General features: G+C 35.1%; 2 protein-coding genes across 2 annotated transcripts in view; one reads left to right on the forward strand and one right to left on the reverse strand.

Moving 5' to 3' along the window:
- Positions 1–18,956, forward strand: part of SNTG1 (syntrophin gamma 1) — an 873,149-nt gene that overhangs the window by 835,730 nt on the left and 18,463 nt on the right. The window lies entirely within an intron of this gene.
- Positions 9,385–9,738, reverse strand: LOC129042854 (cytochrome c-like; the record flags this gene model as incomplete). Its single annotated transcript, XM_054499179.1, has 1 exon — positions 9,385–9,738. A coding segment is annotated over one exon (354 nt), but the record flags the coding sequence as incomplete, so codon positions are not given.

An 18,956-nucleotide genomic window follows, 5' to 3' on the forward strand; every position in this document is an offset into this window, starting at 1 on the left:
AATATAGACCCATCTCTGCACCGGCCGTTTCTCCACCTCTCGCTACTGCTCCTCTTCTCCCACCTCAGCTACCACTGATCAATCATTTACTTTGTGGCAACCACTTATTTTGATAATATCAAAGAATGCATTACTCTTGTCAAAATTTTTTTACCTTTAGCTCTTGGTATATTTCTTAATCTTTCAAAGCACAGCACAAATTTTAATACTGGTGAAAGATGTTAATATTGTCAGTTCTATATTATTCTGGCATTTATTCTGATGGGGAACCTCAACCACCAGTTGCTGACAGCAGTATAGTATTCAGTTACTTACCCCAACACTTTTTAATGAGATAACAAACCCTTTGCAAAGGAACAAGAGTGATAAATGCAATCTAATGGCTACTAACTATGGTATTTAGATATTAATTTAGTGTAGCATGTATTACACATGCAATTAATTATACTGACAAGTATTCTAGAAATTTACCTGTCAGCTACTAAGTATTGTTCATTCTTGTAATTTTTGTGCTTTAAAGCTTTCTCTCATATGTAATTCATTAAGAGCTAGTGTAAGAATAGATATTTGGTTGAGTGTAATTCTCAAATTGATAGGAAGTAATTATGGAATAGAAAAAAAAGTAGTCTTAAAAATAATGAGATTATGACATTTGGTGAGTTGTTGAAATTCTTTAAAGTCAGCATCTCCCTTTATAAAATAAAAGAAAATAATACCTCCATAGGTGATACTGAAAATACCCAATAAAATATGATGACTGTTTAAACAACAATAATGCTAGACAATCAGAATGTTGGCCAGTCCTACAGAATTGTTTAGCCATACTTGTGTGTATCACCTGAACATTACCTCTGCTGACATAAAAATTGTGTAAGAACTGGAAGCAGGACATTTGCTAACTATTGTATAACCTCTATAACCATGACTTGTGAACAGTAAGCTAACATACCATCACAGGAGCAAAACAATCATAGTATAGATGTTCTTGTGTGGACATAAGCTTTTATCTATCTGGGATAAATGCCTAGAAGTGCAAATTGCACCATAGAATAGAAAATGTTTGTTTAGTTTTAAATAAAATGCCAAATTATATTCTATAGTGGCTACAGAATATAGATAACATTTTATATCCTACCAATAATGTATAAAAGATCCAGTTTCTCTACATCCCTGCAAGGTTGGGGTATTGTCACTTAAAATTTTGGTTCTGCTCATCATATTCTTCATTTACATATCCTTCAAGTCTGATAATGATGAACAACTTTTTATATGTATATTATATCCCCTTTATTATATGCCATGTATGTTATATCCTCTTTGTTGAGGAGATTTCTCTTCCTGTTTCTTGCCCATGTTCTGACAATATTGTCAGATTATTATTTTTTGGTGCCTTGTCTCTATTTTTCTGTTAATTGTGCTAGAGGCTTTTCAAAGAACGACATTAATTTTTACTGATTTTTATATTGTGGTCTGTAATCCATTCAATGAATTCTGCTCTTTTAATATTTGCCTATTTTTTAGTTGCTTTGGCTGTTATTTTGCTCTCATTTTTAATTTTTTGAGATAATATTTTAGATTTCTGATTTGAAATGTCCTTTCTAATATAGGATTTAGTTCTATAATTTCCTTGTTAGCACTGCATTTGCTGCATCCCCAAAATTATGACATCTTGTGTTTCTATTTTCATCGGTTAAATATGTTTTTATTTCCCTTAAGTCTTTCTCTTTGACAAATGGATTTTTTTTCCTTTCCTTTTTTAAATAGACTTTAGTTTTTCAGAGCAGTTTTAAGTTCACAGCAAAGTTGAGTGTAAGGTACAAAAATTTCCTGTATACCACCTGTCCCTACACAATCACAGCCCCCTCTGTAGTCAACATCCCCCACCAGTGCGGCGGATGAAGTTATAGCTGATGAACTTACAGTGACACATCATTACCACCCAGAGTCCATAGTTTACATTAGAGTTGACTCTTGGTGTTGCATATGTTATGGGTTTTGATACATATAGTGGCAGTTATCTGCCATTATAGTATCATAGTCGTTTCACTACCCTAAACATTTTTGGGCTCTTCTTATTTACCCCTATCTTCCCCCGACCCCAAGAAACCACTCATTTTTAAAACTTGTCTCTGTAGTTTTTCTTTTTTCAAAATGTCATATAGTTGGATCATACAATAGTTACCCTTTTCATATTGGCTTATTTTACTTAGTGATATGACTTTAAGTTTCTTCCATGTCTTTTCATGACTTAATAACTCATTTCTTTTTAGTACTGAATAATATACAATTTTCTGGATGTACAACAGTTTATTTATCCATTCACCTACAGACAGACTTCTTTGTTACTTCCATGTTTTAGAAATTATAAACAAAACGGTTCTAAACATCTATATTCAGGTTTTGAGTGGACATAAGTTTTCAACTTCTTTGGGTAATATCATGGAGTGTGATTGCTAGATCATATGGTAAAAGAGTGTTTAGTTTTAAAACTGCCAAACTGTCTTCCAAAGTAATTGTAGAACTTTCCTTCTCCATCACCAATAAATGAAAGTTGCTTTTGCTCTACAATCTCACCAGTATCTGTTGTTGTCCATGTTCTGGATTTGGATCATTCTAATAGGTGTGTAGTGGTATATTATTGTTGTTTTAATTTGTATTTATCTGATGATATACAATGTGGCGCATATTTTCATACACTTATTTTCATCTGTATATATTCTTTGGTAAGGTATCTATTAAGGTTTCTGGCCCATTTTTAATTGTAATTTTTGTTCTGATATCATTGAGTTTTAACAGTTCTTTGCATATTTTCATTAGCATCTCTTGTCTGCTATGTTGTCTGCAAATATTTTTGTCCAATCTGCAGTTTGTCTTTTTGCTCTCTTGAGAATGTCTTTCATAGAGCAGAAAATTTTAATTTTAATGAGGTCCAGTTTATCAATCGTTTCTTTTGTGGATCATGCCTTTGGCATAGAATCTAAAAAGTCATTGCAAAAGCGAAAGTCATCTAGACTTTGTACTATGTTATCTTCTAGGAGTTTTTAAATTATTGTCTTTTATAATTGGAGCTGTGTTCCACTTGGAATTAATTTTTGTGGAGGGTGTAATATTTCTGTCTAAGTTCTTTCTTTTTTTTTTTTTTGCATTGCATGTGGATGTCCATTTTTTCCAGCATCATTTGTTGAACAGGCTATATTTACTCCATTGTATTTTTTTGCTCCTTAGTCAAAGATTAGTTGACTGTATTTATGTGGGCCTATTTCTAGGCTTTCTCTTCTGTTCCATTGATCTATTTGTCTATTCCTTTCCCAACATCATGCTGTCTTGATGACTGTAGCTTTAGAGTATGTCTTGAAGTTTTATAGTGTTAATCCTTCAACTTTGATCTTGTTTTTCAATAGTGTGTTGGCTATTCTGCGTCTGTTGCCTCTCTCTATATATTTTAGAATCAATTTGTTAATATCCAAAATTACTTGCTGGAATTTTGATTGGAATTTTATTAAATCTGTAGTTCAAGTTTGGAAGAACTGACATCCAGACAATATTGAGTCTCTCTGTCCATGAATATGAAATATATTCCATTTATTTAGTACTTCTTTGATTGATCAGATTTTGATAGTTTTCCTCTTATAGAATTTTTATGTATTTAATTAGCTTTATATTAACTTACCTGACATGTGACCGAGAATATCTTTCCCTTTTTTATAATTTTAGTAGAAAACCTTTGGATTTCCCACCGTTAAGTATGATATCAGCTGTTGGTTTGGTAGGTAATTTTTATCAAGTTGAGAATGTCCCCCATCTATTCCTAGTTTACTGAGAGTTTTTATCACACATGGGTGTCAGATGAGTTTTCTGGATCTATTGATACAGACATGTGATTTTTCTTCTTTAACCTGTTGATTTGATGTAATACCTTAATTGAATTTCAAATTTTGAATAAGCCTTGTATATCAGCTAAAATAGTGGATTCTTCCATTTCTCCTTGAAGTTCTGTCAGTTTAGCCTTACATATTTGTATGCTTTTTTATCAGGTGTATACATGCTAAGGATTGTTACGTCTTTTTTGGATAATTTATTTACCGTTGTCTAATGTCCCTCTTTTTCCCTAAACCTTTCCTTGTTGAAGTCTGCTCCATCTGGAATCAATAAAAACTATTATTGCTTTCTTTAGGTTAGTGTTAGCATGGCACATCTTTCTCCATTCATTGACTTTTAATCCATATATGCCTTTAACATTGAAAGTGGATTTCTTGCAGATAACATATCATTTGGTCTTATTTCTTCATCCATTTTGACAATCTTTATCTTTTAATAAGCACATTTAAGACCACTGATGTTAAAAATAGTTTTTGATACAGTTGGATGAATACCCACAATGTTTCTTATCCTTCTGAATTTATTGCCCTTGTTCTTTATTCTTATTTTAGTCTTCCATGTTTTACAGCTTTTGTAGTTTTAACACTTAACATAATTCTATTCTCTCTCCTTATTAGCACAACAGTTATATATTGTTTTACTTTTATTAGTGGTAGCGCTAGACCTTGTAAAATATGTTTACAACTAAACCAAGTCTGCCTTCAAAACAACACTACACTGATTCACAGGTGGTGTATCTTATAATAACAAAATCCTCCTAATTCCCGCCTCTCCTTCCTTCTATTATTGCTGTCACTCATTTTGCTTATACACAATCCTATACAACCTAATACATTGTTATTATTTTGAATAAACTGTTATGTGTTAGATAAATAACATTGCATTTGTTTCTCTTTTGTTAGAATTTGCATTTTCTGCATACATTGCTTATTTTTTCTTGCATGTGGTCTATTTTATCTATTAAAGCTTGTGGTATATTAATCATAGTTGTTTCAAATGCCTGTTCTAATAAATCCAATGTCTCTGCCATATCTGCATCTGGTTGTCATGCTTGCCCTATCTCTGTAAACTGTGATGTGTTTTTTCCATGTATTACGATTTTGTAATGTTTTCTTTTTTAAATCATTTTTATTATAATTTAAGTTCTGGGATAAATGTGCAGAATGTGCAGATTTGTTACATAGGTATACACGTGCCATGGTGGTTTGCTGCATCCATCAACCTGTCATCTAAATTAGGTATTCCTGCTAATGTTATCCCTTCCCTGCCCCACCCCATCTCTTGACAAGCTCCAGTGTGTGTTGTCTCCTTCCCTGTGTCCATGTGTTCTCATTGTTCAGCTCCCACTTATGAGTGAGAACATGTGGTGTTTGGTTTTCTGTTCTTGTGTTACTTTGCTGAGAATGATGGTTTCCAGCTTCATCCATGTCCCTGCAAAGGACATGAACTCATCCTTTTTTATGGCTGCATAGTATTCCATGACGTGTATGTGCCACATTTTCTTTATCCAGTCTGTCACTGATGGGCATGTGGGTTGGTTCCAAGTCTTTGCTATTGTGAACAGTGCCGCAATAAACATATGTGGGCATGTGTCTTTATTTTTTTTTCTTTTTATTATTATTATTATTATTATTATACTTTAGGCTCTATGGTACATGTGCGCAAGGTGCAGGTAAGTTACATATGTATACATGTGCCATGCTGGTGCACTGCACCCACCAACTCGTCATCTAGCATTAGGTATATCTCCCAATGTTATCCCTCCCCCCTCCCCCCACCCCACAACAGTCCCCGAAGTGTGATGTTCCCCTTCCTGTGTCCATGTGTTCTCATTGTTCAATTCCCACCTATGAGTGAGAATATGCGGTGTTTGGTTTTTTGTTCTTGCGATAGTTTAGGGCATGTGTCTTTATAGCAGAATGGTTTATAACCCTTTGTGTATATACTCAATAATGGGGTTGCTGGTTCTAGAGCCTTGAGGAATCGCCACTCTGTCCTCCAAAATGGTTGAACTAATTTACTCTCCCATCAACATTGTAAAAGCATTCTCCACATTCTCTCCAGCATGTGCTGTTTCCTGACTTTAATGATCACCATTCTAACTGGCGTGAGGAGGTATCTCATTGTGGTTTTGATTTGCATTTCTCTAATGACCAGTGATGATGAGCATTTTTTCATATGTTTGTTGCTGCATAAATGTCTTTTTTTGAAAATTGTCTGTTCATATACTTTGCCAACTTTTTGATGGGGTTGTTTGTTTTTTATCTTGTAAATTTGTTTAAGTTCTTTGTAGATTCTGGATATTAGTCCCTGGTCAGATGGATAGATTGCAAAAATTTTCTCCCATTCTGTAGGTGGCCTGTTCACTCTGATGATAGTCTCTTTTGCCGTGCAGAAGCTCTTTAGTTTAACGAGATCTCATTTGTCAATTTTGGCTTTTGTTGCCATTGCATTTTTTGTCTTAGTCATGAAGTCTTTGCTCCTGCCTATGTCCTGAATGGTATTGCCTAGGTTTTCTTCTAGGGGTTTTATGGTTTTAGGTCTTCATTTAAATCTTTAATCCATCTTGAGTTAATTTTTGTATAAAGTGTAAAGAAGGGGTCCAGTTTCAATTTTCTGCATATGGCTAGCCAGTTTTCCCAGCACCATTTATTAAATAGGGAATCCCTTCCCCATTGCTTATTTTTGTCAGGTTTGTGAAAGATCAGATGGTTGTAGATGTGTGGTATTATTTCTGAGTCCTCTGTTCTGTTCCATTGGTGTATATATATATCTGTTTTGGTACAGTACCATGCTGATTTGGTTACTGTAGCCTTGTAGTATAGTTTGAAGTATGGTAGCATGATGCCTCCAGCTTTGTTCTTTTTCCTTAGGATTGTCCTGGCTATGTGGGCTCTTTTATGGTTCCTTATGAAGTTTAAAGTAGTTTTTTCCAATTCTGTGAAGAAAGTCAGTGGTAGCTGGACAGGGGTAGCATGGAATCTATAAATTACTTTGGGCATTATGGCCATTTTCATGATATTGATTTTTTCTATCCATGAGCACGGAATGTTTTCCCATTTGTTTGTGTCCTCTCTTATTCCCTAGAGCAGTGGTTTGTTGCTCTCCTTGAAGAGGTCCTTCACATCCCTTGTAAGTTGTATTCCTAGTTGTTTTATTTTCTTTGTAGCAATTATGAATGGGAGTTAACTCATGATTTGGCTCTCCGTTTGTCTATCATTGCTTATAGGAATGCTTGTAATATTTTCACATTTATTTTGTATCCTGAGACTTTGCTGAAGTTGCTTCTCAGCTTAAGGAGATTTTGGGCTGAGACGATGGGGTTTTCTAAATATACAATCATGTCATCTGCAAACAGAGATAATTTGACTTATTCTATTCCAATTTGAATACCCTTTATTTCTTTTGACTGATTGCCTGGTCAGAACTTCCAATACTGTGTTGAATAAGAGTGGTGAGAGAGGGCATCCTTGTCTTGTGCAGGGTTTTAAAGGAAATGCTTCTAGGTTTTTGCCCATTTAGTATGATATTGGTTGTGTGTTTGTCATAAATAGCTCTTATTATTTTGAGATATGTTCCATCAATACCTAGTTTATTGAGAGTTTTTAGCATGAAGGGTGTTGAATTTTGTCAAAGGCCTTTTCTGCATTTATTGAGATAATCATGATCAACAAAATGGATAGACCTCTAGTCAGACTAATAAAGAAGTAAAGAGAGAAGAATCAAATAGACGCAAAAAAATGATAAAAAGAATATCACCACTGATCACACAGAAATACAAGCTACCCTCAGAGAATACTATAAACACCTCTATGCAAATAAACTAGAAAATCGAGAAGAGATGGATAAATTCCTGGACACATACACCTTCCCAAGTCTAAACCAGGAAGAAGTCGAATCCTTGAATAGACCAATAACAAGTTCTGAAATTGAGGCAGCAATTAATAGCCTACCAGCCAAAAAAAGTCCAGGACCAGACGGATTCACAGCCGAATGCTACCAGAGGTACAAAGAAGACCTGGTACCATGCCTTCTAAAACTATTCCAAACAATAGAAAAAGAGGGAATCCTCCCTAACTCATTTTATGAGGCCAGCATCATCCTGATACCAAAACCTGGCAGAAACACAACAAAAAAGAAAATTTCAGGCCAATATCCCTGATGAACATTGATGCGAAAATCCTCAGTAAGATACCAGCAAACCGAATCCAGCAGCACATCAAAAAGCTTAACCACCACGATCAAGTTGGCTTTATCCCTGGGATCAAGGCTGTTTCAACAAATGCAAATCAGTAAACGTAATCCATCACATAAACAGAACCAATGCAATGTTTTCCTGATAGTCAGGCATGATGTACTGAGTAAAAGGTGCTGTTACAAACATGCCTTCAGTAATGTTATGTTAAGGTGGGGGAGGGGAGTGTTCTACAGCTTGTGAGTAGGACTCAGTCTTTTAGCTGGCCTGTGCCCGTGAACTGTGTCTTCACATGTGCTGCTCAGTCATCCCTGCTTAGGTAGAACAGGATGGCTGGAGGGGGTTGGAGTGGGGTATTTCCCTTCTCCAAGGTGAGTTAGGCTCTGATAAAACACCAGCAAGTTAGGCTCAGGTTACCTAGTTTCTCTTGAGGGCAGGCCTTGCTAAGAAGAACATAGTGCCTGAGCTATTTTTTCTTTTCATGATCTGTGGTTTTCTTTTTAATTATCTTGTCTTATGATCACACATAATTGTAAAACTTGTGTATATCTCCTCTACTTTAATCCTCTTAAGTTGGCAAAAGCACCATTCCAATCACAAATACACAGCAGTTCTACAGTTTTATGTTTCTGAATGGCTGTTTAAAGGCAATCCTAAATTATAACTTAGTTTGACTTAGATTGTGAAGAATTCAAGAATGAAGTTTAACTTGCTACTATTTTAAAAGCATGTGACCTTACAGATCAATAAAATGTAAGAAGTGTTAAATAATCTTTGACACTGCACATAAATCACACTAAAATGCCTTTCAATAAGTAAAAGGAACCATTTTAAATATAGGGAAATCTAATTACACTGGCATAGTTAAGGCCAAAAATATAAAGTAGACATTGCTACCTTATTTATCTTCAACCCTTGCCTTTAAGAGGCAAATTAACACAAAACACAAGTGAATCATGCTTGGTTCTGAGACAGTGAAGAAATTTCCCCTGTATTTAAATATACTCACATAATCAGTTATATAAATCTAAATATAAAACCAATCTCCAGTAAGTTTTAAGATGGTACTCACCGTCTTTGTGAAAAGTTGAACATTACTAATGGAGTCTAACATATCTTTAGAAGGGGTGAATAGCGATAGCATTTACTGAATTGGAATTACTATTAATATTCAAAAACAGAACATATTCATTTAACCACAAGCCAGTCTTTGTTTTAAATCAGGACTGCCCAGCAAAATATTCTGTCAGTCATTCATGATCTGAATTCTGGTGTATGAGATCTCTTCAAGTATGGTGGACATAAAAAACTCATGGGACATTCTGTTTTGTAATAAATAAGGCATTGGCCAACTCAGTAGTAGCTTTTTTGAGACAAGCTATCAAGTCTGCCCTTTCTACCTTCTTAATGAAGGCAAAGATCATTTCTGTTCCAAGGATGTACTTCTTGGGAGTCTCCAAATACACCATCAGTGTATCCTCTCCCCAGGTGATGCCTTTGTTCTTATTGGCATCTGTGTAAGAGAATCCAACAGCCTGACCTGTCTTCTGCCCGAAGAGACCATGGAGATTAGGCCCAGTCTTGTGCTTGCGTCCCTTTTCCATGATGTGGCACTGGACACACTTCTGAACAAAGATCTTCTTGCCTTTCTCAACATCACCGATATTTAATTATCTTTTTAGTCTCTTGAGCAATGAAGGTTCCTGCTCTGAAGCCGGACGTCACACTCCGTTGCCTTAGCTATTTTTAAATGTTTTCCCCTCCTCTTACCAGCAGCATAGGGGATTTTTCTCCAAAATCCACTATGAGAATCTGGTCAAGGTCCTGAAAGTAAAAATTACAGAAGTGTGGAGACACTGATAACTATGCTCCCCTAGAGTTCTTATCTCTCAGACTTGTCCACACTGAGCCTCCAGCAAGTCATCAGTGATACTTCAGGCTTCCCCACCTCAGCACCAGTTTCTGCAGAGGTTTTTACTCAGTGATTTCTATTCCAACAATCCGTGATTCTTGGAATATGACTGTCTGTCCTTCCAATTTGGGGGACAGTTGTTTTCCCCAATGGAGATAAGGAGAGTTGTTGATTTTTCAGTTCGTTTGGCTTTTTCCTTGTTGCCAGGATGTGGTAGCAACTTCTAGGTTGAACTGGAAACCTGAAGCCCCTGATACTCAGAGTTTTAGAAAGGGGATGTTTAGTATTTGGGGATTTATCTTTCTAGAGTTGATTTTTAGTCTGATTCCAGAGAACGTACTCTATATGATTTCATTTTTTTCATCCTCTATATCATATATCATACAATTTTGATTGAGGAAGACACAAACATATGGAAATAACTCAGAATGGCATAGATTCTCTTCTGGCCTCTCTTTTGTTTTATTGGTTGATGTGTCTGTTTTTATTAGTATTATACTGTTTTAATTCCTAGCTTTGAAATACAGTTTGAAGTCAGGTAGTGTGGTGTCTCCAGCTTCACTCTTTTGGCTCAAGATTGCCTTTATTCTGTGTCTGTGTGTGTGTGTGTGTGTGTGGTTTTAAGAGAAAAGTATGAAAGGTAATTCCGTGTTCAGGGATTGGAAAAATTAATGTTGTTAAAACATCTATATTACCCCCAAAAGATTAATAGATTCATTAAATTTTTTACCAAAATTTCAATTTTACTTTTTTAGAGATAAGCTCTAAAATTAATACAGAAACACACACACACACACAAATAACCAAGGCAATTCCTATACATAGGTATAGGAATTAAAACAGCAGAATACTGATAAAAAAAAAATAGACACACTGACCAATGAAACAAAATAGAGAGGCCAGAAAAGAACCTGTGTGATTATGATCAATTGATTTTTACAATGGCCCCAAGAATACAAATGGGAAAAGAACACTCTCCAATAACAGGATGACAAGAAAATGGAATTTTCATGTTCAGGAGAATGAAATTGGGTTCTTATCTAACACCAATATAAAAACAACTCTAAACATTATATGACTTTGGTCTGGGCAATGACTTTTTGGATTTGCCTCCGCAAGCTCAGGCAACAACAGCAACAACAACAAAAAATAAACAAACAGGATTATGTCAAACTCTAAAGCTTCCTCACAGCAAAGGAAATGAACAGAGTGATGAGGTGACCTATATCATGGGAGAAATATTTATAAGCCGTACATGTGATAAGGTGTTAGTAATCAAAATATATAAGGAACTGAAACAACTTCAAAGTACAAAACAAATAACACATTAAAAATGGGCAAAGGACTCATTTTGAGACATTTCTCAAAAGAAGACAAAATAATGGCCAACATTTATGTACATGTGAACCTATGAAGCAATGCTTAACATCACTAATCATTAGGAAAATTAGAAACTCAATGGGCTATCACTTCATATCTATCAAATGGCTATTAACAAAAAGGTGAAAGATAAGTGTTGGCAAAAATGTAGAAAAAAGGAAACACCTGTATGCTGTTGGTGGCAATGTAAATTTATACAAGCCATGTTGTAAACTGTGAAGAGCTTTCTCTAAAAACTGAAATAGAACCACCACTCTGTGTAGAGCCAGCAATCCCATTTCTGAGTATATATGCAAATAATTTGAAATAAGTATATTGAAGAGATATCTGCAATTTCATGTTAATTGCGACTCCACTCACAATAGCCAACACATTGAATCAACCTAAATGTCCATCAACCGATAAATGGATAAATAAAATATGGTATATTTATACATAATGGAATAGTATTCAACCTTAAAAAAGAAGGACATTATGTCATAGAAGAATCTGGGGGTCATTATGCTAAGTAAAGGCAGCCAGACACAGAAAGACAAATACTATATGTTCCCATTTATATGTAGAATCTAAATCATGGAACTGTCAGAAGAGAAGTAGTATTTACAGAGACTGGAGAATAGGGGGAATGGAGAGATTTTGGTCAAAAGGTACAATGTTTTGTTAGACTAGAGTAAGAGATGATAAGTATCTGAGGGGAAAAAATGCCCAAGCTTATTACTGGGCCTTTGCAGGCATGAGTGGGTATGGAGCCATGACTTTTCTGTAGCATTGGGCTAAAGAATATCAATTATCATATAACAGTTTCTGTCTTGCTAGACTGCCCCTCTCAAGTCACGTGGCTAGAGGGAGTAGGCTTCTCTTAGGTTTACTGGTCTGCATACATTGGTATTTCTGGGTTCCCAGCCTCTCCACTATCTTGTTTGGCGGATATGACACAGAGAGGCAAACCCAGAGAACTCGTCACGTGTTATAAGGGTCCTGGGGGCTCTGGGTTCTTAGTCTGCTGCCTCTTCTCTCTCTTTCAGGGTGTCCTTACATTTATTTTATGTATGTTATCCAGGGTTTGTGATGATACTTAGGAAGAGGAATAAGGAAAAGTACATCTATTCTATCTCCAACATAGTACTATGTTTATTTTTAAACTGTTAATGCCATTTTTTAAAAGAAAAATCATTTGACTTATTTTGATTACTCTGATTGTTAGTTTCTCGCTCTTGATAACCCCAATGAATAGTGACAAAAAATATTTTAAAAGTTGACAGTGGAAGTATAATTATCATGTGGCTCTTGTTGTAACTGCTGAGTAGTCTGGAGAGAGAACTCTTAACATGTAGAGACATTGTTATGTAGGCTTATTTTGTAAAATAATGTTTTCTACAATGCAATGCCTAGATTTCACCTTATTTTTACACAAATATGACTCAAATAAGAGTAGATTTTATATGAGTAAACAATACTGAGGAATTTACATGGCTTAAGATAATTTAACCCAATTTAATTTTTAAACAGTTATTTTAAACCTCAAATGTTAAATATAAAATACGTGTAAACTGCTGCTAAATTATGAGTTGCAGTGGATTCTATTGAAGGAGAGATTGGAAACCCAGGACAGTTTGTTCTGGTGGAGGCCACTGTCTGCATAACAAGAAGCTGGTTGTCTCCATACCTCCCTTACCCCGTTAGTTACCATTCAATAGAACATTTTTCATCCTGAAAATATTAAACAGCATTCATCCATCAAAGTCAAATTTTCTATTTCTTGCTCTGATCTCTCTTTACCAGATGTTAGATAGGTAAGTTAATAGGTAACTGTGAGTGATGTCTAAAAGTACTGTTACTAAGATGGTCTCTTACAGTATTTCAAAATTTTATGTGGCTTATGATGCAAATTATTTTTTTCATTGCTTACTGCTGATTTGGGAATAATAATTGAAGGCTATCATTTTCACTTGATTTTATATAGCTTAATAGCTATTTGCATGTAAAGCTTTCATCAGAACGTATTATAAATGAAATGTTTGAGTATTTAAGACTTCATTATGAGAACAGGCTTGTTTTAGAGGGATTTAAGATTATACTTTACACATATTTCTACAAAGACAAAACATTATTTTGGGGGTAGGAGCAAATAATATTTATCACTTTGTTTTCGTGTGTCCCCATCTCAAATATATTGAAGGCAAGAGAATATACGTATTTATTAACAATTAATGCCAAAAATTGTTGAAGTTGTTTACAGAAACTTATTGGGAGATTTTACTTATCTGCTGCCCATATGTCCTCCCGTGCATCCAAGAATTCCAACAGTATGATAAGTAATTTGCAAATCTTTGAAAAATTCTAGGATATAATATATTTAATAAAGTGCTACATTTTAAAATCACCATCTTGATATGATATATTTTTGAAGTTATGATTGTCAATAAAAGATCATAACCCAAAAGAAATAAATTATTAATAAGTGAAGAGATTTTATTTCATCAAAGTTAAAAAGAAAAGGTGAGCCAGGGTGTGAAATATAGGTCTGAAAATGTGGTTAAATGTGGAGGCTGTTACAACGTTTCTTTCCTTTTGAAAATAATCTAAGCAGTGGTGAAAATGGTTCAGAATGGACTTAGAACTTACCATATGTAATAATAGGGAAATACTTTCAACAAAACATGCATTAATTTAACAATTCATATACACATTCCCAGGGCAAATACATCATAACCAGAGCTTATTTAATAAGAAATATGGTTTCTTTGGGGAATATTATTGCTTGAGCCGCCATATGAATTACAATATTAAACATTCTAAATAGTGCTTAATTCATTGGTTGTGAGAAAGCATCAGAAATACTGAAGAAAGTCGTGTGGGTTTACATAGGAATTGGGAGAACTTCGTTTTATCTTTTTGCTGTTGTTGTTGATCTATATAAGACTAATGTCATAATAGAAAAAGCCTTTTATACTTTCTTCCTCTGATAGCAAAAATTCATAAATTCTTACTTCATTACTCAGAAAGCTTAATAAATTTCCCATCTGTTTTCCAAAGCCTAATTAAACTTCTCAGAACTTCCCTAGTGGAACAGGGGAGTGGTTCCCAGTTGAAGCCTTGAGCGGTATTGTAGTTTTTTTGACAAGTTACAAAAGTTTGTTTTATTGCCACTGCTAACTTAAAAGTTGTTTCTATATATAATATTCATATAGACACTAATACATCTAGGATTACTGATATATTCTCATAGTCATTTATAACTAAGTATTCTGAGTCACAATACTTTTCTTTACTGCCTCTAATATTGTATGTTTATGTATATGTATTTTTTCTTAAATTATAATTGGACTTAACAAGGTGAGAAAATCCCCTGATTTCAAAACGTGCTGTATTCTACACACATTGGTGTAGCTTTATTCATTGAATTTCATGATAATTCCCCTTATGGAAATAATGTTAAAATATTTCCTAAACTAGTACACACAGCATATTCATCTAAACTACTGAGTTTGAGATCTGAAAGTCATGGTAGTGCATTTTGTACAGTACATAATAGAAGGGAAAAGAAATTTGCTTCTCTATTCAGTGGAACAGTGCAGAACTTGGGAAGATTTTTAAATGGAGCTGATCATCGGAGGCTCCTTTTCCCCAAACATCTCCTTGCCCCAAGTCCCCACCATCTCAGGTACTACAGCATCATAAGAGAAATTTTCAAATATATTAAGTATTAGTGAAATTCAAGTCAGAAATTGAGGATTGACTCCCATTAACACTACTTTCTGGCTAGTCTCTATAAATCTTCATTTTCTCATTGTAAACTGTGCATTAAAGCACATACCTTAAAGCATCGCTCTAGAGAAAAAAAAAAATGTTTCTGATTTGAACATAAGGATTGAATACATAACACAATTAATGGAACACTTTGGATGCTCAGTTTTTCAAAGCTCCTGACTCAAGAATTCATGATGTGTTGATGTTTGGATTTCAGAAGAAGATGGCCAGTAATCTAAATGAATCCCTGTTTGGCACTTGAGTCTTATAAATAAGGTCTTTTAATATTCACAAGGCTGGGTAGGTATTTGGGATCAAGGCTCTATTTCTGTCTTGTAAATAAAGGATCAGCTTTCGGTCTGTCTGGCTTTTCACAATTTCTGACTCTATCTAGTATCTGAAACCAAAGGTTTTCTAAAATTTCAAGATCCCTTTCCCTCTCATTTCCAGCTGTACAAAGCACTGACTGTTTAGACTACAAAGAAGACAAACGAGGATGAGGCAGAGCATCTGCTTAATAGCACAGGTCCTGCATAAATTCATATTTGGAGTGCTTCATACTGTAAAATAGACTTAAGTAGATAGAAATAAGTTAGGGCAAAAATTGAACTCACATTTGTGCAGGTGTGTGTTTGTGTATAACTTCCATAATAGCTTATTTTATGTGAAATTTTATTTCAAACTAATGATTGAATTGAGAACAGGAATGTGTGGTAAAGAAGATATCTGGACAAGATAGTGCCTCTCTCCCCCTTAGAAGAGATTTTAAACTCCTGGAAATCACTGAGGATTCTGAATTATTTTTATTTTTCATTGATATATTTTTTCTCCTTGCATATAATTTATTTTCAAATCTCCTATTCTCCGTCGGAATAGTGAATTTCTCTACCCATTTGTGTTAAGAGTACAGAGTACTCTGTACTCTTAACACTCTATACATTTTCTCTCTCGGTAGACTATAAAATTTACATTAACATCTTATAGATAAAACAAATATATTAACTGCCTCCAAAATAGTAGCTGTCAAAGGGAAGATGCCTATAGTATGCAGCATTTTGTTTTATCCTTTTTGTCAAAAGTAATCATTTACAAAGAGAAGAATTGTAAGTAAATTTTTAGTAAGTGACCCAAGTAAGAACATTTTGAAAATCAGAATTTTAAAGTTGAAGACCTTCTGGAAGCAAGGTCTTCCAGACCTTGCTTTCCCAGGAGGTAAAGTAACAAAACACAGAGTGTAGTAACCAAGTACTGTATTATGTTCTCATAGTAAGGTAATTGTAGCAAAAAAACACCATCATCATGAAAGCATTTAAGGATAGAAATAATAAACTGCATTTCAACCGGTAAAACAGAATTATCCTGAAGCTATACATATGTCTATTCATAATTATTTGCACAATGAAGTAAGACTAACTGTATAAATTTAGGTCTCCCCATGCCCCAAGCAACTTTCTTAACTGCATTCATCATGCCACCTTAACATTTATGGCCATAGGTGTCAAGATATTGGCTGACATATTAATATTCACCAAATAATTTAATATGAGAAGAACAGTGTAAACCTGATTTTAAGAGATACAAATCTCTTATTTTATTTACATTAATTTAAAAGAGATAAAGCAAAATTTTATTAAACATTGTTCTATTACATCAAAATCCTAAAAGAACCTAAAAGATTTTGAAGCAAGCAGTTTAGCAGAGATAGGCAATGTAATAACTTTCTATTTTTATTTGCCAAACTCAGTAATGAGGATCAGGAGATGGAGATACATAATAAACCAATAATCCAAATCACAAAGAGTACAAGTTATAGTCCTTAGAAACCCATAAAATAGATGAAGAGAGTAAAGGATCAAAACAATAAGTTGGATTCTGATCTATGCCTATAAATGCTGGAATGCAAATTAATTGATACTTATGGACCATAAACATTTTACAAATTACTGTGCCTTAGGCATTTTAAGAAATCAAAAGTGAATGTGGGCTGGATTTTCAGAATGGCACAGTAATGACTTCTGAAATTCCACTCTTCTAGAAAGGCAATGAGAAAATATTCCTAATTATCAGAATCAATGTTATTCAGAATTGTGGAAATAAATTAAATGTTTGGAATAACCATATAGCATTTATTAAAAACAAAACAAACTTCAAGTTTTGGTAAGAATGGAGAGCTTTGCAACATTGTAGCTTGTTATATTCCTACTACCCTGTCCAGACCACCACTGTGACCTCGAAAATATGCATCCTAGAAAACACGGTAGCTAGCTATAAGACCCAGCACCTCAGAACTCTCTGAAGGGTGTGGACTGGGCTTGGAGATTCTAAAAAAGCACAATCTCAAGAAGATCATAATCATCTGACCTATCTGGAAGCTTCCTAGAGAAGTCAATTTGCAGGCTGCTATGGTTTTAATATGGCTTGTCCCCTCTGAAACTCATGTTGAAATTTGATTTTCAATGTGACAGTGTGATGAGGTGGGGCCTAGTGGGAGGTGTCTGGGTCATAGTGGTGAATAATGCCCTCTTGTGGGAATGGGTGAGTTCTCATTCTAGGGGAAAAAAAAAAATATGGATTAATTCCCATGAGAATTGGTTGTTAAAACAAGTCTGGCTTCGCAGGTTTGTCTCTCTTACTTCTTCTCTCACCATGTGGTCTCTTTGCATATTCCCACTTCACTTCCACTTTCTGCCATGAGGTCAAGCAACCTAAGGCAGTCACCAGATGTGGCTGCCCCACCTTGGACTTTCCAGCCACCATAATCAGAGCCAAATAAACTGCTTTTTTAAAAGATAAATTATCCAGTCTCAAGTATGCTGTTATAGCAACACAAATGGACGAAGAAAATTGGCATGCAGAGTGGGGTGTTGCTCTACAGATATCTGAAAATGTAGAAGTGGCACTGGAATTGGGTAATGGCTGGTGGCTGGAAAAATTTGGAGGAGACTAGAAAAAGCCTGTATTGCTATGAATGGGAGCCTTAGGGTGATTCTTGTGAGGACTCAGAAGAAGACAAAAAGATGAGGGAAAGTTTGGAACTTCTTAGAGATTCACTATGTGGTCAGGACCAAAATGCCATTATAAATAAAAACAGTGGAAGATATGCCTATTACACCCTTGCAAAGAACCTGACTGCATTATGTCGATGCCCTAGTATTTTGTGGAAGGTCAAACTTAAGAGTGATTAATATTTGACAGAAGAAAACTTCAGGTAGTAAAGCATTCGGGCAACTGCATGGTTGCATTTAACTGCATGCAGTAAGATTTAAGAGCAAAGACATGACCTAAATGCACAATTTATAGTTAAGAGGAAAGCAGAATGTAAAGATTTAAAAAAATTGCAGACCGATTATATAAAGAGAAAAGGCATGTTTGGAAAGGGTGCTGAGGGTTGGGTCCAGTGAGTAGTTGCTAAAGAGATTAGCATGGCTGAAAGAAAACCCAGTGCTAATAATCAAAATAATGGGGAAAATCCCTAAAGGCATTTCAAAGATCTTTGAGGCCAGTCTCATCACAGGCTGAGAGGCCTAGGAGTACAGAATGGTTTTGGGGGACAGGCCTAGGCTGCTGAAGTCCTGTGCTGCCTCAGGATGCTGCTCTCCACATCAAGAGCAGCCATGGCTTAAGTGGCCCCAAGTAAGGCTCAAGACTCTGCTTTGAAAGGCACAAGCAGTAAGCCTTGGCATCCACATGGTGTTGATTCTGAAGGCCTGCAAAATGTGAGAGCTATGGAAACAAGGCTTTATTGACTGAGATTTCAAAGGGTGTATAGAAAAACCTGCAGGCCCAGGCAGAGACTTGTCACAGGACAGAGCCACCACAGAGAACCTCTTATAGGGCAAT

The sequence above is a fragment of the Pongo pygmaeus genome, chromosome 7, assembly GCF_028885625.2.
Source record: "Pongo pygmaeus isolate AG05252 chromosome 7, NHGRI_mPonPyg2-v2.0_pri, whole genome shotgun sequence".
In the NCBI taxonomy this organism is placed as follows: domain Eukaryota; kingdom Metazoa; phylum Chordata; class Mammalia; order Primates; family Hominidae; genus Pongo; species Pongo pygmaeus.